Source organism: Harmonia axyridis, chromosome 3 (assembly GCF_914767665.1).
Source record: "Harmonia axyridis chromosome 3, icHarAxyr1.1, whole genome shotgun sequence".
NCBI classification, from domain to species: domain Eukaryota; kingdom Metazoa; phylum Arthropoda; class Insecta; order Coleoptera; family Coccinellidae; genus Harmonia; species Harmonia axyridis.
The window spans coordinates 13,528,183-13,553,940 of NC_059503.1; the positions used below are offsets into that span (position 1 = coordinate 13,528,183).

General features: G+C 33.4%; 2 protein-coding genes across 7 annotated transcripts in view; one reads left to right on the plus strand and one right to left on the minus strand.

Moving 5' to 3' along the window:
* The window catches only part of LOC123677155 (protein sickie), a 190,000-nt gene extending 169,078 nt beyond the window's left edge, over positions 1-20,922 (plus strand). For all 6 annotated transcript variants that reach the window (XM_045613695.1, XM_045613697.1, XM_045613696.1 and 3 more), the window contains 8 exons: positions 15,506-15,589; positions 16,548-16,715; positions 16,786-17,034; positions 17,148-17,365; positions 17,453-17,628; positions 17,737-18,058; positions 18,141-18,586; positions 19,214-20,922. In XM_045613695.1, coding sequence (XP_045469651.1) covers positions 15,506-15,589; positions 16,548-16,715; positions 16,786-17,034; positions 17,148-17,365; positions 17,453-17,628; positions 17,737-18,058; positions 18,141-18,586; positions 19,214-19,605 — 2,055 coding nt within the window. In that variant the 3' untranslated portion in view covers positions 19,606-20,922. The remainder of the gene's footprint in view (positions 1-15,505; positions 15,590-16,547; positions 16,716-16,785; positions 17,035-17,147; positions 17,366-17,452; positions 17,629-17,736; positions 18,059-18,140; positions 18,587-19,213) is intronic.
* A 73-nt stretch (positions 20,923-20,995) lies between these two features.
* Positions 20,996-22,987, minus strand: LOC123677156. Its single transcript, XM_045613701.1, has 4 exons — positions 22,814-22,987; positions 21,856-22,013; positions 21,316-21,429; positions 20,996-21,261 (listed from the first exon to the last, which is right to left on the minus strand). The coding sequence occupies exons 1-4, from the start codon at positions 22,817-22,819 to the stop codon at positions 21,216-21,218; spliced, it is 324 nt and encodes a 107-aa protein (XP_045469657.1). The 5' UTR covers positions 22,820-22,987; the 3' UTR covers positions 20,996-21,215.
* Between the last annotated feature and the right edge of the window lie 2,771 nt (positions 22,988-25,758).

A 25,758-nucleotide genomic window follows, 5' to 3' on the forward strand; every position in this document is an offset into this window, starting at 1 on the left:
AAAACTAATAATTAATTTAGTCAACATATCTTACTAACTGGATTTTTATGATAATTTGGATTTTCCTAAGGATTTTTAGCGAATTGTTTGGAATTGTCTCTCGAAACAGATACGAAAAAACTACAAGAAACCAAAAAATGTTTTACTAAACTACCAGGGGTCACCGGAAATAAATTCTTAAAGAAAAAAGCGAAAACTGTTCCATAAAAAATGATACCCTGTTGATTTGCAATCGAAATTTGCATATCACATGATATAAACTCCAAATTGGAAGATCTTCCAACTTTCAGTTGAATATCTAAGCTATGAGAAAAAACTTTGAAAAAATCAAATTTCTAAAAATCTCTAAAATGAAAAGTTTGTTTATAGGACTTTTTTCTTAAAATCATCCTAGGAATTTCTGATTTTCGTTTGTACCTCCAATATTTGAACACCCTCTATATTGATTATGATGTTTTTATCACACTCAGACATCTGACTATAAGTGAAAATTCGAAACGAAATGTGAAAATTCATAATAATTGCTCAAATTCCAACTATTACTTTCAAATACCAATTATTAACTTCTGAAAAAGTTCAATATAATTAATGAATCATGTATTGATTTTCAAATTATTTGTATCAGCATCAAACTAAAAAACTTTAAGGTTTTCTTGACAAGTTAAGTTGATTATGCAGCTCCAAAATGAATAGTTGAAAATACGGATTCAGAATAATATATCAAAATAATTTATATAAACTACTAGAATCAACTTTTACATTTCCAACAATAATTCCTTTAAAAAAAAGAAAACATTCACTAAAAGTAAACGTATCTCGAAAGTAACGGTTAAGTCATTTCACAATAAATTCTTCTCGAACCACTGACCTGTAAAGGCAATATTATTGAAAGGTATCCCCTTTCATATTTCGTCCCCTACACATATGGGGACTTATAATAAGGGTAAAGTTCACCCCACCCTTAATCTTTGGGATTTCTGCATCTCTGGAAAGCTTTTCGTAATTCCACGAACATTGGAATCATTTTAAAAAATATGGAATTTGCCGTTTGAATAGAAACAAAAAGTCTGATATTCGTTATTCGAAGAGAAGTTAGAAATTATCAGAATCAGGAATATGAGATTCATTCAGCTTTTTTCCTCCTAGTGCCAGAAAACATTCCAATGATTTTGAGAGCTGAAACGTAAAAATAATAATAATCGTGTAAAATTTTCAAAGTTCTTTACTACTATACTTTTAAAATAATTTTTTTACTATGCATTAAACTTGTAGAGAATCACTCAATATTCGTGATAAAAACAAATTCGTTGAACATACCTTCTCATTTCTTCATCTACTACCCCACTTCCTGATATATTACCTTCATTAACATTTTTCATCTAACTCAATTTTTAAACACTCTTGTAAAACATTATGTCTCAAGTAACAGTTCTTCGGATAAACTTGAGACATCATAATTTCCATCAACTCTCTAAAACTCCAATTGGCATCTATTTTGTAACTTTAAATTTAACTTCTCTTTAAAAAAAAGTGTTATCAACAATAATATCCCACGTTTTCCTTCAGAAACATGAAAAACGTTTTGCTAGCGTGGGATAATTCACGTACAATTATTGTAAATAATCTTTCGTGTGTCAAAAATCGAAATTGAAGTCGAAATATTTATTTTCATTCAATCTGAGGCTGGGATTAAAACAGGTTTAAAACCCACAATTATTAGCGCTTCTATCGCTTCGAGCCCCATTATTGTCGGTTTTACATTATGATATCATGATGTATCTCCTTAGTAGCTGTCTGTAATTCCGTAACAAAACTTATAGCGCGATTAACATGATAATAAGAAACGAGTGTATTATTAGATGTGACATAAACGATGGTCATTTAATACGAAATTAAATTTCTCACTACTTTGTATTCACTTGGACGTAAGATATCGAAGAGATGAACCTTTTATATACGGACGTAAAAATATGCTCGTGAGAAATTACCCTTTTTGCTTCCAATCACTGCGTGATTATGATTGATCTTGTTATCAATGTTCAGATCAATTAGAATCTGATGTAATAGGACCTGTTCTTCAAACTCCGCTATTAGCTTAATGAAGTTGTATCAATTAATCTGAAAGTTACATTTCTAGACATGTTGATTTATGTTGGCACCTAGGTACTTGCTTCCATCGGGCTTATGTAAGTTTTTTAGTCAGGTGAATTTTCGGAATTTTTCCGCTGCCCTCATTTGTCTTTTACTCACTTCAGAATGATTGAAGCAGAATTCAATTCCATACGATATTAATTAATTTTCTTCTGTCACAGAACTTATCATGAAACCTAGTTATGTTTCAAGATGTGAAATTGAGATGAAATATCGAATAATATTGAGCTATATAGACCCTAGACGCATTTAAAATTTTCTTTGTGTTGATATATTTTGATTTTTTGCGTTAGAAAAAGAAATAAAAAGAATATAAATATTATAAAATTTTCGGTGTTTTTTAGAGATTTAGAAGTTTTTCTGTGTATTTGTAGAATGAAAAATATGTACAATGAAAGCTCATCAGATTGAAAACGAAGATTCTCATATTTTTCATCACGTAACTTTCTCATTACAAGGAAAATAGATTAGGTTATTTAAATATTATGTAGGGGGGAAAGCGTGCATGATGGCATGGGAATATTTGTCTTCCTTGTCCATTCTAGACAAAGATGACTATCCTGTAAGGCTCTTTCAACAATCATACCACCATATCGAATACGACTAATAACTCTCGCTCTAGAAGAATCAAATGAAGTCCTCTCACTCATTCCACTTGTTTCTCTCAAAGGTACAGAATGATTCATTGAAAAAAACCGGCAGATATCATTAACAACATCAACAATAACTCTTATTGTCATAATGTGTCTTAAATGATAGTGTTGTGCTCGTAACGAAGTGAACAGATCCAATGTGTAGTACAATGCCTTGTTCAACGGTTTATGACGGTTTCGCAACCATAAGAAGGCCGCGGGTTGGTCCCAGACACCCTCCCAGACCGCCGTCACTGGCTAGTGTACCAGAGAATCCATCGACCTTTATCAGGGATAGCTTACCCTCGCCAGTTGGAAACCCTACGATACCTTGGTGGGAGCTGGCAACAAGGAAAAGCAGATATAGATCATGTCCATCCCTGGAAATACAAGTGTGTAATGTTTGTTTTAGTTCTTGTATGCATTCAGTAGCGTAGCGATAAATTCAATACTGAAGGCGAAAAATCAACTGTAAAATATTTTAAGCTCAATTTTAAGTCATTCTTCTTGAACAATGAAGATTACAGTAGTTATTGCCTATTAAGATATTCAATATTATTTTAATTTAGTATTACTCTCCAGATGGACACTCAAACTTGGAAGACCCTGTATATATTTTCAAATAGAGTGACTTCTTCTGTTTCTAAATAGTTCACAAACATTTTTGACTGCCGTTTTTCAGTTCAGTTGAGTATTGACCCAAATTGAGCAATTTAAATTGCAAAGAACAAAACAAATGCAATTTTGAATTCCAAAGTAAGTATCTAATTTCCATGCCATTTTAATGTATCCACTTGGAATTTAATGGGTAATTTCGATTAAATATTGAGCTATATGAGCAGAAAACGGTTCGATTTTGTTAATATATTGAAATCAACATTGGGCAATTCTTAAAGGTGATGGAGTTGAGATGCCAAAATTTATTCTGCTACAGGGCGCTTCAATTCTCACTACGCCACTGGATGTAGGTATTATCTCATTATCAACGATGCAGAAGCTGTTGTCTCCTGATTAACCTTTATCGATTTGCTATAATTGATGGTTTTAATTAGATTGGACAAGGTTTCTTATGTTGACGAGTTTGATGTTTTGTTTGTATTAATTCTGTTGCCTTTACCTGAAGCGAAGTAACTAAACTCAAGTGCACATTGATGGGATTCGGTGAAATATTACTCATTTCAAACAGGATGAAATGATGCATTTATTCGAAGATCAACTTATACTTTGCTATTATTTGTATTATGAACATTTTTCAAATCAACAATTGATTTGATGGCAATATCATGTTTTGTGTTTCTGTTGGGAAATAATTTTCTCCTCTGAACATCTTTCGTGTTTCTTGTGTTTTTGTTGTTGGAACAGATTTAATTTCTACAATTCTCATCTGATTTCATTGAAATTTGATAAATGTTTGGGTCATAGATGGTCCCATACGAATTTAATTTTTTCCAGATATAAGATGTACTTTGAGCATACGCTCAAACGTATGTTTTGATTGTGAAGTATACCAATGTTGAATTTCTCGATAATTTACTTACCATAAAATATCATCACGTTCTTGCATCAAGTTGGTTCAACGAAACTTACTTGTCTATAATAGAAGAACAAGACGAAGTAAAGTAAAACTTCTAAAATCAAGTTATAACCATTCAATTATCAAAGCCATGTTATGTTCCTCCAATGAATATTTCATAACAATCCTTATAAATAAATGCAAATTCTTACTGTACCTACAAGTAATCCAAGTGACCCATAACAATATCGATACGCTGGGTTGGCCTGCACTTTATCCCGATATCAATATCATTTAGAATTTATGAGAATGGATCACGGAATGATTTTGTATCCTGTATTCAATAATAAAACCTCATTAAGATTTGCGATACCAGTAATGGAATCTGAATAGAACAAGATACCCATCAGTCACCATATGTATTCCTAATACCAATGACAACCTATATTCCATAAGCAGTAGATTCCTATCCCAAGAATATTGCTTCCGCATAACCATTAGCTACTTGGAGTCCAATTTCACAATGGCAACAACAATAGCCAAATGTAGTTCTCTTCATATGGAATCGTTGATTGATAGGTGGATATTATCTATTATTTTTGTACTAATGATGTGTGTACAAACCAAGAACTCTTTACTTTTATGGAACACTGAAAAATAAGTCATATGCGTTTTTGCTGTTGTTCCTTTACAGAAGGCCAAAATTGTAGAGTCCATGCGAGTAGATGAGATCACGCTTGAATAACTATAGAATGTGATGATTTTGCTTCCGAACTCTTAACTTTTATGAAACGGTGAAGAATAAGTCATTTTTGCTATTGCTCTTTTACAGAAGGCTTGTTTCTCTCAACACATTGACCAGAGAGAGTCTATGAATAAATTAAAGCACCCTTGAACAACTTTAGAAAGTGATAATGTTGCTTTAGAACTCTTTACTTTTTTGTAACACTGAGGAAGGTGCCATATGTGTTTTTGCGCTTGTTTTTTTTTCAGAAGGCAGTTTTGTTACTCTAGGCACATAGACCAGCTCTGTAGAGTCTATGATAGAAAGTGATAATGTTACTTCAGTGTGTACCGAAGGTGGAAGAAGCTTTGAGGTCATTTTTGGATGGAAGTAATTGTTTGTAGTCTTTGAAATAAAAATGTCCAGAGATTAAAGTGTTACAAGATCGAGAATAATATTCAAAGAGGACTGATTTTATAAGAGAGGAGGTTGAAGAAGCTTAAAGTCACACCTATTGGCAGATTTTTTGAACTTTCTTATATTATTATTAATTATTCTCGAGTCTTCCAGCGGTAGTATCGTCCTGTGAACTTATCTTAACTGGGGTCACTTGAATAATATCGAATTGGATCAAGATTATAAATGCTACATTTAACTAGAGCCGTTTATCATAATTAATCAAATAGTTTACAGTCTTGCAGACGTTGCGTCTCGGACTAGTTGAAGATGTACTTTAATTGATTAACAAGAACAAAAATGATGACCCAGCCAATAGATGGATCAATCGGATAGTTAAGAACTCTTTCTATTAAATATCAATGAACCTACGGATACATACAGGTGGTACACATAAATCAGTGAACGTGGAATTTTCCAATTGATAACAGATTTTTTTTATGAATTTATACCATCTTTGTGAATACCTACAATCAAAATTTTTCAAGTTGCTAAACCATATCCTTTTCATGAGATTTGCCAGGGCCAAATCGTACATATGCGGCTGTATGTCTTCGATAATTCCGTCTTTAAGATCTAGAATCGATTGTGCTAAAGCTGTTAAATAACAAGATAGCGGGCAATTCTGATCAACTCTTCGAGTAGTAACACGGCGAGGAAACTTTTCTGGCAAAATTTGCTTTTGTGGTACGTAGCGCCGTCTTGTCCATATCAATATCTTTCAATTCCGGCCATAAAAATCATTAATTAATGGATAATTACCAATATCGATGAGGAATCGACAAACCTGGGTTTTTGTAAAAACTACGGGTTACAGCAGAAATATTCCGAGTTGAAGAAATATTCTTAAGCACAATTTTCATGCGTTGTTGAAACGTGTATTATTCCATTTTTAGTGATGGCGAAGTTACTGCATGTCAAATGTGAAAAGATGACAGCTTCAAAAGCGATTGCTCCCCAGATAGTGAGCTATTCAAAACGAAAACTTTCATTGGAAATTCGTTTATTTGTCTTTGATCGGTAAATTATGTTTACCGTTCTTCATAATGAATATACTAATTGTACTCTAAATGAGTTTACTTTTCTTGTTATTCAAGTATCCAATTGGTGTCGTTGGACTATGGTGTAACACTCAGTTTTTACTCGATTGGACAGATATATAATTAATGTATCATTTTCACTACCAAAACGGCAAACAATTCTTATCTTGCGCTGCTATTGTTACACCCACAACTGCAATTTGTCTTTTCTGGTGTTCAAACGAAAGATTTTAAATCGATAATTTATTGTAGGTCAATGAATTCAGCGAAACAATTTCTCTGCGTGTAGGAAGCACTTCTAGGTATATCGGTGTGAACCGACCTTAGCCTTAATCCGTTTTTGAAAGCAACACTATACGAAACGTAATTATCCCATTTTTACCCATTGTGTACCTACACCGAATACCTCTAGGAATTATAATAACACATAACGTGTACCTTTTGTACTTCTATCCATCTACCTTTTATAACTCTATTAATATTTATCACTCTCAGCTAGATTCTGTCTCCTGCAGAATGAAACAAATGACATCACTGGCGAAGACAAGGCTGGAGTAACAATGATCTGGCTTGTGTTCGTTTATGTTGAAATTTAGCCCATTTAAATAATGGGTTACATATGAATAGAGCGACAGAACGTTATTGCCTTTGAATGACTTGGAATTAGTTTTATTTCCAGTCTGTTGAATAAACTATACGGTCAATTTCAATGATTCGATTCAGTCCTTCGTATAGAGTTAACAGATCGCGTAATTTGAGTTTTTGTTTGTAAAATGTAGTTTGAATAAATAGTGGGAGGAATCATTACCCAATTGAGATCAAAGGAAAGAATTAAAATAAGTGAAACACTTGTTGAAATTCGCATTCATGTAATTGCTCATTAAATTTCTCAGGTTGATTTTGTTTAATTCATTCAGCTTTCTGAACTCAAATCTAATGTGAAAATTTCCTGCCTGTGACATGCATAGAGTAATAAACATAGATAGATGGAATATACGCAATTTTTACCTGTTTCTTTCATGGTTAGATTACGTTGTCGGATTGAGATATATTTTCAAATCCACAATTTTACTATATCGTTATGAATTCATATTATAACTAATAAAATATATTTATTTGAGTGATTCCCGATTAAATATGCAAATTTCAATATTTCGAACCGATATTTTTCTTTATTGTCGAATTTATAATAAGCAGAATATTTATTATTTTCTATATTTACCTGCTGAAATTCAAGGTTTGGCAACTTTTGATCTCCTAGTGTCATCGGTTGTTTCACGTCGTTTGGCGCGCCTGAAGTTTATTTCTGAATTTCTGATATATTTAGGTATTTATTCCAATATATTTTGAATTAATATGAAATGTTGATTCACTATGGGACATGAGAAGTGCGTTCTTTGTGGAGAAACTCGCGAATTGAGTGAAATATCGTATCACTGATATGTTTTCATTACCGCGCGCTTCATATCAAATTTGATAGTTCATGTTGGCGACAGAATTTGCTGAGTGAAAATGACTCTCAATGTTTATTATTCTGAGATTCGAATCAACATGTCTGTGACATGTTTTGACAACATGAAAAAGTGTGATTCTTTCAATATAATGTTGAGTATTCCTATTTCGGGATAATTTTCTTCAGGAAGAAGGGTAGAGCATTTAAAATAATTATGAATAACAGGTTGGTCTTTCTTTGTCGTTAAATGCCATTATACAGGGTGATTCACTGCGTCGAGTGGGTGCTTTACGACAAGCCAAAGTGCTTTAGTTTTGCGAAGTATGACTGCAAAATTTTGTCCATTTTTGTAGTGCATTTTAACAATTCAATGCTTATTCAAGCGTGTTTCGTTCCACATTCAGTAATACTGTAGTTTTACTTTTCAAACTTACTCAAGAATGTGTCGTATAATTCACTTTAAAATCCTAAAATACTAATTGGATGACTTATTCTAAGAAAAAAAAATTCCCCTTTCTTTCTACTATTGTATTTACTCTTCTTTCACTGCATTATCCTCTTTCAGAATCATTTCCTTCATAGACGTAAAGATAAACATTTTTCCTCAATTTTATTACCGTCAACACTTCACATGCTGTTGTAGATAATTTAGTTCCATTTGTTCTTACATCGTGGCTCTCTTGTGGAACAGATCACCCTAGAGATAAATTCGTATATGTACCTATTTCTGAGAGTTCTCTTGCATCGCATGTTATGCGTCTTGCAGGCAAGATTAAAACTATCATTTTCCGGTGTAACAGACTGCATCGTAAAAATGGTTCTGTTGATAAGATAGTGCCGTTAGACATCCATCATACAGGACAATTTATTATTTCATGGATACGTAGGTTGGTCTGGTTTGTTTGTAGATGGAGAGGTCTTTACCAAATTGTTGCATTTAAGTTTACACAAAATAGGTTCCTTATTTACTTTTAACTATTATGGAAAATATCGGCCTTTTAAGGACTTGAACATATTTTTACGATTTCTTTACGTTTTCATATGAAAATAAAAGAGTAGAAACTTGTTTTTCCCATCAACATAATATTGCGTACCAGTTTTTATCATCACATTATTTTTCTTACTGTACAGGGTGGGCAAATTTCGATGTTTTAGCACTACAACTTTTGAACCAGAGGAGATAGACAAAATCTAATACCCACTTCTCGATCTCTTTTTCTGAGAAACTAAAAAGGGTAGTTTTCGTTTTTGGCCACCTTCTTTTGTTTTCGAGTTATAAGCGAAAATTGGAAAAATGGCGAAATCGAAAAACAGTTATATCTCCGCTAATACTGATGATAGAGATCTGAAATTAAAACATTATACAGGCACTTTTTTACGTAGAATCCAGTGGCGTGCTCGTATTTTCAAAAGGGTTTTCAATTACGAAGCTATGACCCAAAGTTATGCTTTTTTAAATAGGAACACTAGATTTATGTGCCATTTTCTGAAAGCTTAATTTTTCCTGATTTCAAAAATATATAACATCGTATGATTCGGATCAATATAAATAATAGAAAATGGCCAAAAACCTCTTTTCACCTAAGAGTCTCAATATTTCTATGGTTTCAACTGTTGATGAACACAGAAAAATTGAGCTTTCTATAACAAGAGCAGTGTCCTTCCGTCAATCTGATTATTTCTGTGCTTTTCACTTATTTCCACAAAATTCGAATCTAGATATGTTTTATAAATTCTTTATCTAAAAATTGATTTGGAAGTAACGGAGAAACCACAAGATCGAATTTTTCAATCGAAAGAGCTGTATTGAGATGTATGTATCAGGAGATTATTCACATAGGTCTCCAGAATCGATACGCACAAGTACCAATCCATTTTAAACAGCATATGAAACAATGCATATCTGATTGAACTCAACATTTTAATTACGAAGGGACAAACAAGAAATAATATTTAACCTAATAATGTCAACAATTGCACAATGCACAGTCGACACCTCTTCTCGATATTTCAATAGATGAATATTTGAAACTGTGTTCAAGCTACCTAGGAAACTTTTTCCAAGTTCGTTTATCTTTTCGAAACTATTTGTATAAAATAAATATACATTCGAATTTTGTAGAAATAAGTGAAAAGCATAGAAATAATCAGATTGACGGAAGGACACTGCTCTTGTTATAGGAAGGCTCATCAACAGTTGAAACCATAGAAATATTGAGACTCTTAAGTAAAAAAAGGTTTTTGACCATTTTCTATTATTCATATTGAAACAAACCATACGATGTTATATATTTTTGAAATCAGGAAAAATTAAGCTTTCAGAAAATGGCACATAAATCTAGTGTTCCCATTTAAAAAAACATAACTTTGGGTCATAGCTTCGTAATTAAAAACCCTTTTGGAAATACGAGCACGCCACTGGATTCTACGTAAAAAAGTGCCTGTATAATGTTTTAATTTCAGAGCTCTATCATCAGTATTAGCGGAGATATAAATGTTTTTCGATATCGCCATTTTTCCAATTTTCGCTTATAACTCGAAAACAAAAGAAGGTGGCCAAAAATGAATACTACCCTTGTTAGTTTCTCAGAAAAAGAGATCGAGAAGTGGGTATCAGATTTTGTCTATCTCCTCTGGTTCAAAAGTTGTAGTGCTAAAACATCGAAATTTGCCCACCCTGTACTTTGTGATTGTTTGGTACGCCATGTAGAAGAATTTGAAGGTGAATATTCAAGAGTACTAGTACCAATTACTAACCCTTACTTGGTACTTTTGTATCGTGTAAAGAAAATTTACCTTCAAATTTTTCAACAATGCAACAAATATTGGTTCAATCAACTGAATAATGGCCATCACGAATTCTTTCCAAATTTTTATAAACAATTGGTTGTAAGCTCGGTTATAAGCGTAGAGAAATAAACATAGATAGAGGGAGTATACGCAATTTTCACATGTCCCCAACATGGTTAGATTACGTTGTCGGATTATGATATATTTTGAAATCCACAATTTTACTATAAGTATCATTATGAATGTATAGTATATTGAATGAAATATATTTATTTGAGTGATTTCCAATTACATATGCAAATTTGAAAATTTGGAAACCGATATTTTCCTAATTGTCGAATTTATAATAAGCAGAATATTTATTATTTTCTATATCTACCTGCTGTAATCCAAGGTTTGGCAACTATTGCTCTCCTAGTGTCATCGGTTGTTTCACGTCGTTTGGCGGCCTGAAGTTTATTTCTGAATTTCTGATATATTTAGGTATTTATTTCAATATATTTTGAGTTAATATGGGTTGATTCACTATGGAACATTAGAAGTGCGTTCTTCATGGGGAAACTCGCGAATTGAGCGAATTATCGTATCACTGATATGTTCTCATTTCCGCACGCTTCATGTCAAATTTGATAGTTCATGTTAAGAGCAAAACTTGCTTACTGAAAATGACATATGCTCCCCCTATCTATGTTTATTACTCTGAGGTTAAAAGTAACTCGAACGGTCAACACCATGATGACACGACAAAGAATTTTTTTGAATATAACAATTAAATATTATTGTAAACATGAGCAGATTCATACATATCATCTCAGTGAAAATACCACTCCGAGAACTGATTAATGATTCAAATTAAATCATAACGAGAAGGTTAATTTGAATTGCATATTAAATCAACAAATTCCTACAAAACATATGCTATCGATAATATGTAATGAATGTAAATTGCCTTCTTCCACATCTTGTTTACTTATGTAAAATATTTCGTTTAGAAATGCTTTTCGATTTACCGATTGACCGCTCAATATAAATTGGTGATTATTTTTATCAACTTTGTGAAATAATCCTTGAATAATTACAACTGTTATTAGTTGTTTGCGTATTCGAGAAAAAACAGGCCGTCATAATGCGTATATCAATAATGATCTTTGATCGTATTGAAAAAAAATTAGAAAAATTTCAGCTCTATTTTCTTGTTGGTGCAACCTATTCGTTTTTTCAATTTCAAGCTCAAAATTCGGAATTTCTAGACATTTGACAGCCTTGTTTTCTAGATCAAGCAGAAAGATATATAGATCGTAAATGACATCATTATACTTGAGAGTGACAAACATATAACAATAAATATTCGATAAGCACTAATGAAATGGGTCATCGAAAATATTAATAGCTGAAAATATAAATATCATAAATAACAATTCAATATGCAAATTCGAATACCAACCATTGCAGAAGTGGTTCAAATGTAAAAGAAACTAACTTCGTTAATAGCTTGCATTAATCAAAATACCGCAATATACGCTATTATAAAATATCGCATGGAGCAGTTTTAACTTGATAAATCCATTGATACACCTTCAAGAGTTGAGCCGTGGGGTTGTGTATATAAAAGAATTTGATTCAAGGTACCAGATAGCGCAGCATGTAATTTGGAAAGCTTCGACAGCTCCTGGGCATTATTAGAAGATATAAATCATTTTTTGTCTTCAAATTATAGATCATCGCTCTGAGGAGTTCTCGAGTACTGAAACGCCAGAGAAAAAAAACAGGTGATGGACTCGTATGTTTGATGACTAGTTCAAAACAACTTGATGAAAAAATTACTGCGATGTGTAGAAAATGACACGACTGAACAATTTGTGTTCGTTTTCTTCTAGGCTATTCCCGATTATATTGTTTCAGTTCAGTTATTATTATTTGAATGCTAAGATTAGTTTTTCTTTCCTATTGCAAGTTCTATGTTGATTGCTTCGATGAACGTAAAAAATATGGGGAAAACAGAGAACTCAGGAGCTTTTGAGTACTTGATCATTCATCTTTCAATTCCACGCTTGAAGACAGAACTTCTTAATTGTATTCTATGCATTCCAAAACGTAAACTGTAAATGACCTTTTTTTTTCTTGAAGCAATTCCAAAGGTTCATCATTAAAAATATTATATATAGTATTGAAAATGATGAACCAAACTGTGACAAGAGGCATAAGGACGCAATTTCTGTCTTCTAAAAAATATTAAGGATATAAGACCTAAGTTCTAACTCACTGAAAATATCTAGACGATATTTGTAAAAAAAAAAATCGTCTATCTAGGGTCTAAACTCTAGACGATTATTTCAGTGACTGTAGTTCGAACTTAGGTTTGATCTTAGATCCTAGATCTAAATGGAAGTATCTTCTATCTAGATGATATTTTCAATGAGTTGACATTTTTTGTAAGGTGGAGAAAATAAAACTGTTTGGTAAAATATGAGGGGTCTCACCTTTCGTATCATAATTTGCTAAATGGATATTCGGATTACTATTAGTGACTGAGCCCTTATAGAAGGGAGATTTTATGACTAATGATGAAGGTGTGGTTTTTCATTTGAGGGTGTTGGTTCAATTTGGTCTTAGGTGGATAATTAATAGCTTCGTCATAAAGATCATAAAACTGCATTAGTTTGATTATCCAAGGGTGAAAACTGTTCAAACATTAAAGGGAGGAATTTAGTCTTCAAGCTCACAGTTTACATATAAACTTAGTTCTAACTGATTAAATTTACTAGTTGAACAACATAATCAACAAAGTTCAATGCCATAAAACTCATAAAAGAAGTATTTCAACATATTTCTCCATATCGAACTACGTTGTATCTTCCTTGTAAGAAATAAATCTTATATCCTATTAGGGATTAGGCAATGAAATCTCTTATTCTTTACCCTAGTCTAGTCTCTCATAAATTCACATGTTGAGTAAATCAGTCAAGAAAAAATTAATCCAATTCACATTAATAAATAGGTACTGATTTGTCTATTAAAATGGATTAGTATTCAAAACATGAGTGATTTCATATTTCAGACTGCGTGGTACGTGTTATAATTTAAGGACTATTCTTAGAATATAGTAATAAATATGACCACTCGTAAAGATAACACTTAATATAGCCCAAAATATAAGATATCTCGAACGTTTCAAGTGGATAATTGGTTTGAATTTATAAAGTCAAGGGTCAATAGTCTCAACATGTGATATGTAAACGCCTCCTTAGACCATCTCCACCTTTATGAGTAGGATATCTTCATCCTTTATTCAACATCTCTGTTTAACTCTTTAAGAACTAGTCTATGTTGTCAATTTTTGCTTCCGTGTCAAAAGAATTTAGAGGAAGAATTGCGATCGCTATTGGACTGAAAGAAATGTCAGTTTCTGTTCGCAAAATGCATTTAAGACCATTCTCAACCACTTTGATCTGTCGATCTGATGGTCAATGTGAGTACTGATACTCAAAAATGATGATTCATTATGTGGAATTTAGTATTTCCAAAATTTTCCATTTTTCCACAATTTAGGTATATATCTGGCAAAAAAATAATTCCTCTTGGGTTCAAATTGAAAATATTCTCAATTTAGCATCAACCAGCGTGTGTGAAGTATAATTGCCAACAATTGCTGTTCATTATTAATTAAACAAGATTGTATGGTGTGATGTAATAGCTCATATGACATCATATTAGTTTTTCTCAGAGCAGAATATATATCACTCCGAAATTTGAGCTAAAATCACAAATGTGGGCGACCCCTAACATCATTGTCTCAATCGAAGACCACAGGAGGCCTTGACATACCATTACTCCCTAATTAATTTAATGACATACAATTATTATCGAGATACAAAAATAAATGAGGATATTTCTTATGATATATAACACACCAGCTCAATGTTATATTCGATGTTCCAGACATACGTGTCTATAATTCGTGTGATGATGGTCTTCAAAAATACACTTGAACATGTCTAGGGTAATCTTCATTATGGCGATTTTAAAAACGATACCAGGAAGTAGAAAATTTGTTGATTTTAAGCAGACGTGTGTTTAAAAAGGATTTATGTTTGTGAAATTTCTTTTGAACTTTGTTTTATCGAAATTATATATTTTATAATGAGATTCCAATTTCTGATGATATCAATAGACACCAATCTTACTTCCTGAATATGACTTCAAAAAAGGAACTAGATTAGTTGAATTGCAGACTACGTTGATTTGTGGGAAATTATCATGAAATTAGTCAAAATGATCAGTTATGTATCTCTTCCTTGTCTGAGCCTAGCTCACAGAGAATTTCTTCTCCTTCAGGGCTAAACAATAATCATTAAAAAACAGATAAAGTTTTATGACCTCTGTGCAACTAGCAATACAATTGTTTAACTCAATATCAAATCTGAAACATTGAAATCTATGGGAGAACAAATCGAGTCAAATCCTTACAAATTCTATAAATCTAATTGAATATCAACATAATCTGAAAAATAATTACCTCCAAGGTGGTACATTGAGTTTTGGAAAGAGGAGATTATTCTTTATAGATTTGTTGAATCTTTCGTTATTTTTGTACCGAATTGCTGACTTCTCTTTTAGCAAATGTGATCTTCACACATGCAGTCACTTCGACCAGTGGTGGGGGGTTGACAAGGTCGAAGGGTCCTAAATTATTAATTAAAAAATTCAATAACTTTGAATGACTTTAATTTATTTTTTTTATTTCAGGCTCATGTTGTGGCTGCTTTCGAACAGAGTTTATCATCGATGACTCAACGATTACAGCATCTCACTGCAACGGCCGAGAAGAAGGTAAATATTGCGCCCACGATTCACTAAACTATAATTTGTTTACGCCGATGTAGACATGTTGTAATTTATTCTTTATTTATTGACGGTGCTGATATTTGAATGAAATGGACTAATTGATATTTCAACGGTCTTGGAAAAATTCATACGGCGTAGGTTTTTTTAAACTTCGAAACTTGATGATGCAATAAAATATATGCAATGTAGATTTGATGGTAGAATCTAATTAATTTCCAGTTCTGTGATGTATTTTGCAATGATATCAGTTTTACACTACTTATTATTGCAAAATACATCGCAATCAACATTGTATGATGTTTTAATTGAAGGGTGTAAAACACGAAGTTTAAGATAAAATTTTTGCTGCCACTGGTTAATGTACAAAAAAATTATATTTCAACATTTCGCTTGACAGCGATAGTAATAACCTTCAAAATATGTGGTCAGATATACCAACTTACCGTTGCAACTTTAAAACAACTATGCATCTGTGAATATTACATTATAAAAAATTGAAAAATCTTTCACATCAAGAAATTAAATTACATTTTAAGTTATGATAAGACCATTTTTTTCTTGAAACTTCGACACCCGGTAGCTCAATAAAAAACAGGTCCAGGACGACTATTTCTAGAAACCTTGAAGCACTTTATAACCTTGAGAATCAGCATCTTATTCTGAAACATATATAATAGTTCTCAATATTAGTGAAAAGCAGTAAAGAACATTTCGAAGGACAATACGATATCAGAATAACTTACTAGTAAACCAAGTTGGTTGATCCACATGGCGGAATGATCAATCTGACACCTATATCTATCCCTAAGACTAAGCTAGCCTGTAGATGTACCTAGCTTGTAGATCTATCTTGCCTAATTAATCCAATAATAATGTTCCTCTACTAGAAATTGGATCACCCAATTCATTGAGATTCAGAATTTAATGATAAAATTTTCCACAGGATTCCGAGTTAGCTGAACTAAGAACAGCCATGGAAAATTTGAGAACTTCCGCCATACAAGGTGGAATATCAAATGGTCTAGCCAGGCAACCATCCTCTGATAGTGTTTCTAGTCTATCTTCTGCTTGCAGTCTAGACAAACAAGACAAGAAAAAGAAGAAGGGATGGGTAAGTAAAATTTCACAAACAATAAGGTATTTTGCTGCTGTTTCTTCATTGACCACTTATTTGTAATCAGCTCCGGAGTTCCTTCACGAAAGCCTTCTCGAGAAATGCCAAAGTTACCAAAGTACCTTGCCAGAATGAACTAGAGAGCGAAAGACAAAACAGCCCACCACCACCTGCTCCAACGGATGCAGGACAGGAGGTTGCTGAACTACAGAAACAACTCAGGGAAAAAGATCTAGTGCTTACTGATATCAGATTAGAAGCTTTAAGTTCTGCACATCAATTGGAAAGTCTGAAAGATACTGTGATGAAAATGAGGGTGAGTTTCTCTCTTCCTTCATGGAATTCTATAATCTTAGTATAGATTCACAACAATCTCTATGTATATGTATAATTAGAATAGTAGATCCTTATTCAACCTCTCTCTTATAGAGTGAGATGCTGAGCCTTAAGCAGAATAACGAGAGACTTCAACGTATGGTTACTGGAAGTGCAAATCTACCCACAGATTTGATCGACACCAGGAGCGCCGCAAGTATAGATGCCTTAAGCGATATCATTCCACCTGATGAAACTCAACCAGATGTAGAGCAAGATGGAAAAAGAATATCGATTTCGGTTTACCTTGGACAGCCACAAACATTCGAAAGGTATAACCTATGCTTCTTTATCATTTACCGATATTCTTATTCTCAAATATTGGCCAAGTTGATTCTAACGAAATGAAATTGTTTCAGGTATTACACAGAACATTACAGTTACGACGGGACCAGTGAGAATGCCACAAATGAAATCGCCGTTGCCCAGACAACGATTGGAGCATCTACATCTTGGGCTCAATTGGACAACGCAGTCAGGAGAGCTTTCAAGCAGCATGTTGCTCGACTAGACCCGGGTGGTGGTTTAGGATTAGGTAATTAATATTTCTACTCATAATATTCAAAAGTTTTTCCTCTCATATTCAAAATTTCTCTCTAACTCATATATCAATTGATTTAAACAAATAAACTTTGAATTTCAGGAAGTGACTCTATAGCCAGCTACAAACTAGGTGAGGCGGAGAGAAAACCAGATGCAGGCCCACCTGATCTACTTCCTGTTGGTTACGCTATAGGAAGGGTGAACACAGTCCACGTGGTGCTCCAACCAGTAGCTGCCTTAGCTTTTGAAGCTCTCATTCCGAAAGGTGTAGCACAGAGGCTTGTATCACTGTTAGCTGAACATAGAAGGCTTGTTCTTTGTGGAGCTCCTGGTACAGGCAAAACACACTTAGCGACGAGACTTGCAGAGTTCCATGCACAGTCTTTAGGGAGAGATCCTGCCGAAGCTGTTGCTACTTTCAAGTGAGTAATCCAGATACTATGAGGTTAATTTAGACTTTGTCTACCAGATTAAATTTGATCTTATTTTGAAACATTTTCTTAGTGTGGATAACAAGTCAGGCAAAGAACTCCGCCAATACCTTTCTCACCTAAGCGAGCAAGCTGCAGCTGGTGACAACAGTGTCCTTCCTTGTGTGGTGGTCTTAGATAACCTTCACAAAGCCGGTCCTTTAGGAGATGCTCTAGGTTCCTTGCCAAGAAATCTACCATGTTTATTAGGAACAATGGCACAATCTGCTTGCTCGGCAACAAGTCTTCAATTGCAACATGGGTTCAGGTGGGTTCTGGTAGCGCCACATATGGAACCTGCAAGAGGCCTTTTAGGAAGAGTTTTGCGGAGGAGGCTAGCGACGTTGGAACTAGAACAGGGCCACCAACCTGAGTTAGCAGCTATTCTAGGATGGTTACCGCGGGTTTGGCAACATTTGAATGCTTTCTTGGAGACACACAGTTCGGGAGATGTTGCTATAGGTCCTAGACTGTTTTTGAGTGAGTATATTTTCTTAGAATAATCATGATAAATCATGGGTGATGGCTCATAATGTTTTCTATTCTGAAAACTCAGAACTCCCATCCAACTTCACTATATTTACCAAAACCAGAACTGTCGAAGAAACTTCTCAAAAGCATCTGCTTATAAAATAAATCACTTTCTGAAGATAGTTTCGACATTGGTTATTTTTTCAAAAAAGAAACTCAAATATGTACTTTTTCTCTGCTTGATAAGATACTTTATCATTTCTTTTATGAATTAAGAGGAACTTCTATACCATATTGTACAAGGTACAAGATGCGTTTTAGTAGGTAGAAAAATCAATTAATGTTCCATGTTTCATGATTACAACACGAGACAACAAAAAACTCTCTTTATTTCAAAACGCTGTAATAAAAATTTCAGAAGTCACTTCCATGTATAAAAACTTTTTTACCATTTCCCTATCAGATTGTTCTTGGAGCACAGGAGATTTAAGAATGAAATCAATGCACCAGCTGTGTTCTTTCTTAGTTGTTCCTATCATTTTGTTTCATTTTGAAAACTTCAAAAACATATCATATAGAAATTTATTATATCTGAAGGGATGAATAAAATTATTAATATCATGCATTTTTTTTCAGGTTGTCCCCTTGAGTTAGACTCGTCTCGTGCATGGTTTGCCGACGTGTGGAATTATTCATTAGCTCCATATCTTCGTGAAGCAGCTCGAGAGGGTCTGCAGCTCTATGGAAGAAGAGCTGCATGGACAGATCCTTCCCAGTTCATTTTAGACACCTACCCATGGCCAGGAGCCGCTCCTCAAGGTTTAACAACGATAACAGCCAAAGATGTGGGTCTAGAATCGGATCCAACAACTCAAACTGACAATGAAGGAGACCCCCTATTGAACATGCTGATGAGGCTGCAAGAAGCTGCTAATTATGCTAGCCCACACTCGAATGATTCTGACTGTAATAGCTTAGACTCCAATTTAGCTCATGGTAGCAATCTTGAGACAGAAAGTGTCTCTTGAAATCAAAACTGATAAAGGTACAATCAAGCAATCCGCTTATTTTTTCAATTTTGTTTGTTATCAAAGCTGAACCTTCCTATTAGAAAATATTCTCTCTCTCTCTCTCTCTAGTCGTTCCAATCATATATGGAAGGAAGGTCTAACATCACTCAATCTACTGGAAATTATTTATTTTTAGATTGTGAAGTGTTGAAAAGTAGTCAAAAGATTTTCTCTTTCTAAAAAAACTCTTAATACATACATTTGTAACATAAAGATTCCTTCGAAGGGTTTGCCCGCTCAATAAAATTTAGAGAAACATAGCTAAAGTTATACAGCTTTTAATGGTATTATTTGCCAAAAATATTTTTATATGTAAAGTTTTCTATAGAATTCGGATAAGAAATTTATAAGGAACAATAATAATCAATCCTGCCCATAATGATGATGTCTCCACAGATAACACGGGTTTGTCCTGTGGATATTTGGAAGGACTGGATGTTCTATTGACTTTCAAGAGGTTTTTGGATATCCATTTATTATTTGTTGATGGATATCCTTTCTATGTATGAGGATATTCGGACCTGAAATGGACAGAAACAGATATCCATAGATTAGGATGTGCTATCTGGGTAATCTTTTTCTCATATAACCACCTGTTCAATGATCCATATATTCAAACTCATTTTTTTACCTTTTTACCTAATTTTCTTTAAATTACTGGTTTTGCATAAATATGTTCGAAGACTTTTCCTAAAAATTATTCTCCCTTTTCAAGTATTGTTCTACTTTTGAATTTGTGAAATACTTTGAATAAATGGTTCAGTGATGGTTCTGCATTCTTGAGAAGTGATAACTATACCAAAATAGGAAAAATTATAATCGAAAAGGTTTATTTCTTGAAAAAAAAATTATTATTAGTTCAGTAAACATTTTCAAGAGATCCAAAATCGAAATGTACTATAACTATTTCTGTAATATAATATTACAAGTGAATATGCAAATTACGACTATAAAAAAGTGCTTAAAGAATCACATCTACTACTTTCACCATCATCGTCATCATCGTATTTGTTATTAATTTGGAACAAATTATGAGCATTTCTGAATTCATGACTAGAGAATATTGTAGATTAATGAATTGTATATTTTTGTTTGTCTGTGTTCTCCATGAGTATTTCTGGTCAAATAACCAATTTAATTGTACATATGTTATTTATATTGAACATTTATATACAAAGTTTCTATGCCTTTGTTTTGTATTTATGACATGTAAGATGTTTAAATAACTTTTATACAAATTGTATAAATTTGCCATATAAATTATTTGAAGAATAATATCGTATTTTCATAGCCTTCCGAAAAGTCCTCATAATTAATCTAAATTTGATGAGAAATAAAACACCATACCTCTAGACAAATAATTACTTTTATGTTGAGCTCATGGTTAAATTCGATCATAAGTGTTATGTATGCGAGCATATATTATTTTACATTTTAAGGATTTCACAAAAATAATTTATCCCTAACAATACGTATTAATTATCTTCATTATGAACTAAAATAAACAAGCCTCTCTCTTGAGGAACAGTTATTATTTCAACATTTTTGAGGTATGTAAATTCGGGGATTTAAAAGAATACATTTTGGTCCATCTTAGCTGGTCCATCTCCAAACCTAAAATTAATTTTGATAAAGCATAAGCAATAAGAAAGGTCTATATATATTCACCATTCTGAAGGACTTTGGGGTATAGAAGAAATAGTGTTGGTATTACTCCTAGGTTTTTGCACTCTGGGAATTTTAGGAACATACATTTGATTCCATACTGGGGATGTTGCTATTCTGGAAAAAATGTGATTAGATTATAGGGATCAATTTTCAGTATAATGTAATCACACCTGCATTCAGGATTTGTAAGAGTGAATCGAAAACAAGCTAATCAGCAGATTAAAAAGTTAATGGAATTCGAATTGAAATAGTATAAAAAAATTCTATTTTAGAAAATGAAGAGATGTCAGAGATGGGGGATCGTGAACCTTTGAAATCGTTCAAGAACTTCTTTCAGAAATAAGAAGAGCTATTTGCATGAAATTTGGTATAAGAAGTTGTTATCCCGCATCCATTCGATATCGAGAATACGATCCATGAATTTTAAAGCCAAAAAAAAAGTTTTTTATGTTAGTATTGTTAGTAAGCAATATTTTTTGAGCGATCATTATAGAATGGTACCTATGGAATCAATGGTTTGTAAAAAAGTGGAAATTTTACTTTGTTGTTGTTATATCACCTCCATTTATGCTTTTATTTCTACTTTGAAGTTTGTACACAACCAGCAATATTGTGAGAATGATATTCCATACCAATAAAATTCCTAATGCGACGAAGATTCCATATACTTGGAAATCTCTATAATCCCAATCGTCCCACTAAAAAAAATGAACAATAATGAGTTAATGTATGAAATGATGATACAATCAGATTGATCACTGTTGAGAGACCTATTTAAATTGTATAGGTTAATCCCTTTAATTCATCAATATCATTGTAGAAATAAAACACCGATATTAATTTTTGGCTGATTTTCTTCATTCACGCTAACTATGTCAAGTATTTTCATAGCAGTGGCGGATCCAGGATTTCTTCAAGGGAGAAATTCACATGAAAGTCATGCAGAAGAAATTGTAAAACATTGAAGAGGCTTTTTTTTCATTTTTCAACAAGAATTGCATCGGACGTAGCATCATCGCCCAAGGGAGGCTCTCGATCCGCCACTGTTTCATAGCCAAATTTTTAAAAATGAATAATAATATCGTAGTGGTTTTGAAAAATTTTTTACTTTACTTAACTAAAGAGTAAAAAAATTTTGATTAAGAATTGGTACCTGATTATCAATTTCGAAAGTCATTTAAAAATAGTTTCCAGTAATACCTAGCGAAAAGCGACAAAGAATGTTTCTGCAAAGGCCACCAAAATGTTATCATTTATGAAAACTCTAGTGTTCAAATCTATTCGTTGTTTAAAAATCTCTATTTAATCATCTATAGCAAGCTTTTCTTGTATTTACTGACTAAATCTTTCATAAATATCTGCTAGTGATTTCACAAAAAGCAATCAAAACATTTTTGATTCGAAATCTACAGATTACTCATATATGCCGATTGTGGGACCTATAATGCATCAAGTGGAAATTGTGATTCATGTTTTTTCAAGCTCAATTATAACTTACGAACATATTTTATTTATATGCACATATGCACTTCACACAGTTTTTTTCGAATTTGGTTGATTTCATATACCTATAACGTTTACGTTGATAATCCAAACTTTTCGCAAGATCAAGCGAAATCATTAGATTAAGAAAGATAATACATGTTCTATAAAGAAAAATAATGTATGATTTCATCTATTGTTATCGAAGAATTGCGATATGATAAGGATGTCGGTGATAATGTGACACCCAGTTTCTGATATAGACTTTGGCTGATATCTAAACCGAGAAACATCATCATATTTACAATAATAAATAATAAAAACTGTAGACACTCGAATAAGTCGACAAATGTGAAAATTAAAGAAAAACTTGTTCGAATATGCACTTTTGAAATTGACAGAAAAGCAACATTTCGAACGGGTAAATTTACGGAACACCTAGTCAGATTTTAGTCGTTAACTAAATTGTTACATTCAAAATCGAAACCTAGTTCCTATTTTCTAGTTCCTTCTTTTCGAATTTTATTCTGTATAAGGTCGAACGAACGGATAGAATAGAATTTGGGGACGAATTTGTCACCTTAGGGTCAAACTTCATCATTTGAGACTATTCCAGAATCAAAATTCAGAAATAACAAAAGACGAAACATTTCCATTTCACTATTTTTTTCGAATATCTGGAAAAATATGCTCCGATCTTGAAGTCTACTCTAATTCCACTTTTTACTCTGTAAAAATCAGCTGCAAAGCGTAAGATTCCAATGAAAGTCAAACTTCCTTAGCTTCTCAATAATCTAGTGCCTCTGTCTGCTCACAGATGGCGATATGTGTTTTCACGCCACACTATTTCGGCCCCGGCGGATTTAAAGGGGTCGTCGTGTTGCAACAGGGTCACCTCTCCACGATGGTGTGAGGGGGTTTGTCTTGGGCAGAGATCGCTGGATAGCTCAACTGATGAGTCCACCAGCGATCTCGGATGAAACATCAAACCCCTGGGAGAGGGCGCACTTCGTAACTTGGCTCGAGAAAGACTCGCCAAAATACATTCATCAAACATACTCTTATTATAATAATAGCATTATTTCCATTGAAAGTTTACAATACATTGTGGGGAAAGTCCATTAGTTATCGCAAAAAGAAAAACAACACAGGAATTAACAACAACAAAAAACACCTCATTGAATAATTCTGATATGCTCTAGAAACATCTGTCAACTGAAAAAGATTTCAACCTTTTTTAAATAGAAATTTATTATCCGAGTTCTTCATTTCGGTGCTCAATTTATTATATACCAACACACTAAAAACAAAGGCGATTGTCTATGTCGTCCTATCCTAAATCTAAATGCAGTAATAATGAAATCATTTTGATTTCGAGTGAAATAGTAGTGACAATCACTATTTCTGTTGAATCTTATTCAAAAAGTGGTCAACTCTAAGATGAAAATTGAAGGTAAAGTAAGTATATTCAGAAATCCGTAAAGTGGTCTACAAAATTCTCTCTGCCTAATGCCAGCCAGAAATCCTATCACTCTCTTCTGACAAGTTACAAAAATAGCTTCAACACTGGGTCATACGACTATTGATCTAGATCTAGATATATAAAACGAATAGTGTGTTTGTCCTTTATGCAGTTCGACACCGTTCATCAAATCGCTATGAAACTTTGGGAAGTTGTTAAGTAATACTTCTAGAAAGTTTCTAGCATAGAACAATAGTAGCTTTTTGCACTATCAAATGTTCTCCATAAAGCTCAATATTCGATAAATTAACTCCTCCCTCCAATTTTTCCCAAAAATTATGCTTTATTTCCAGAGGTCATTCCTTATCGCACAAAACTGTCCATCCATGATAACAGAATCATCCACTATGCAACACCGAAAAAAAGACCTTTTTTTCTCAAATATTTATTTTTCGAACAGGATGCGTATCTAGACGGTTTATGTCGAGAGGGTGAAAGTGGTGGGGAAAGTATGACAGAAAATCGGGAGGGGAGGTGGAAAAAGTAAAACACTCGATAATGATGATTCGATGGGAGGATGTCCCGGTTTCCAAGGCGACGGCACATTCTCGTCGCCCAGAGCGTAGGCTCCATCTGATATGTTTGTACAAAGATTTGATAGCAATTTCGCAACGGTCTGCCTAAGCGCTTCTCTCTCCGTGAAGCGGAGGCTGGAGGACCCTTTACCAAACCTCCTCTATTAGCGGCAATCAGCCGAACAATACCACTCTGCAATCCTGCTGACGGCACCTTTTTTTTTTTGAGCGGTGGTTTTAAGCCACTGATTTCATTCGTGGATTTCGATCATTTGCGTTCTGTTGGGTTATGGTGAAAATATGTCCCTTCAAATTTATCATGGAAATGAAAATTTTTGAGTTAGTTATGAAGTTACATATATCACAGGTCACTTTGTCAGATAGCAGATAGCTACTATGATGTCTAAAACTCTGGTATGACTTATTCTTGAAAAACCCTAAGATTAAAGTAGCGACTTTTGAAGGGACCAGCCTACTTGAATTGTAATGGAAATGGTCTCTTTTAACTTAATTCCCGAATCGTTTAATTATTAATGCGCTCACCTCGTCTTTTTGTCAATTTCAATAGAAACACCTTTGACAGAACAAATGAAAATTGTAAAATTATGCCGTTGATTGGTCAATTCGTTGTAAAGGGTGTTTTTTTAGAGCTATAGAACTTTAAATTGCAATAAAACAACGATGGATTATTCGATTAACATGAATTTTATTTATCCGCAAGATAATCTTGTGGCATTTCATTTTAAATATGATTTCTGGCATGTGACCGCCACGGTTGGCTCGGATGTAGTCCAATCTGGACGTCCAATTTTCGATGACTTTTTCCAACATTTGTGGCCGTATATCGGCAATAACACGGCGAATGTTGTCTTCCAAAGGTCAAGGGTTTGTGGCTTATCCGCATAGACCAATGACTTTACATAG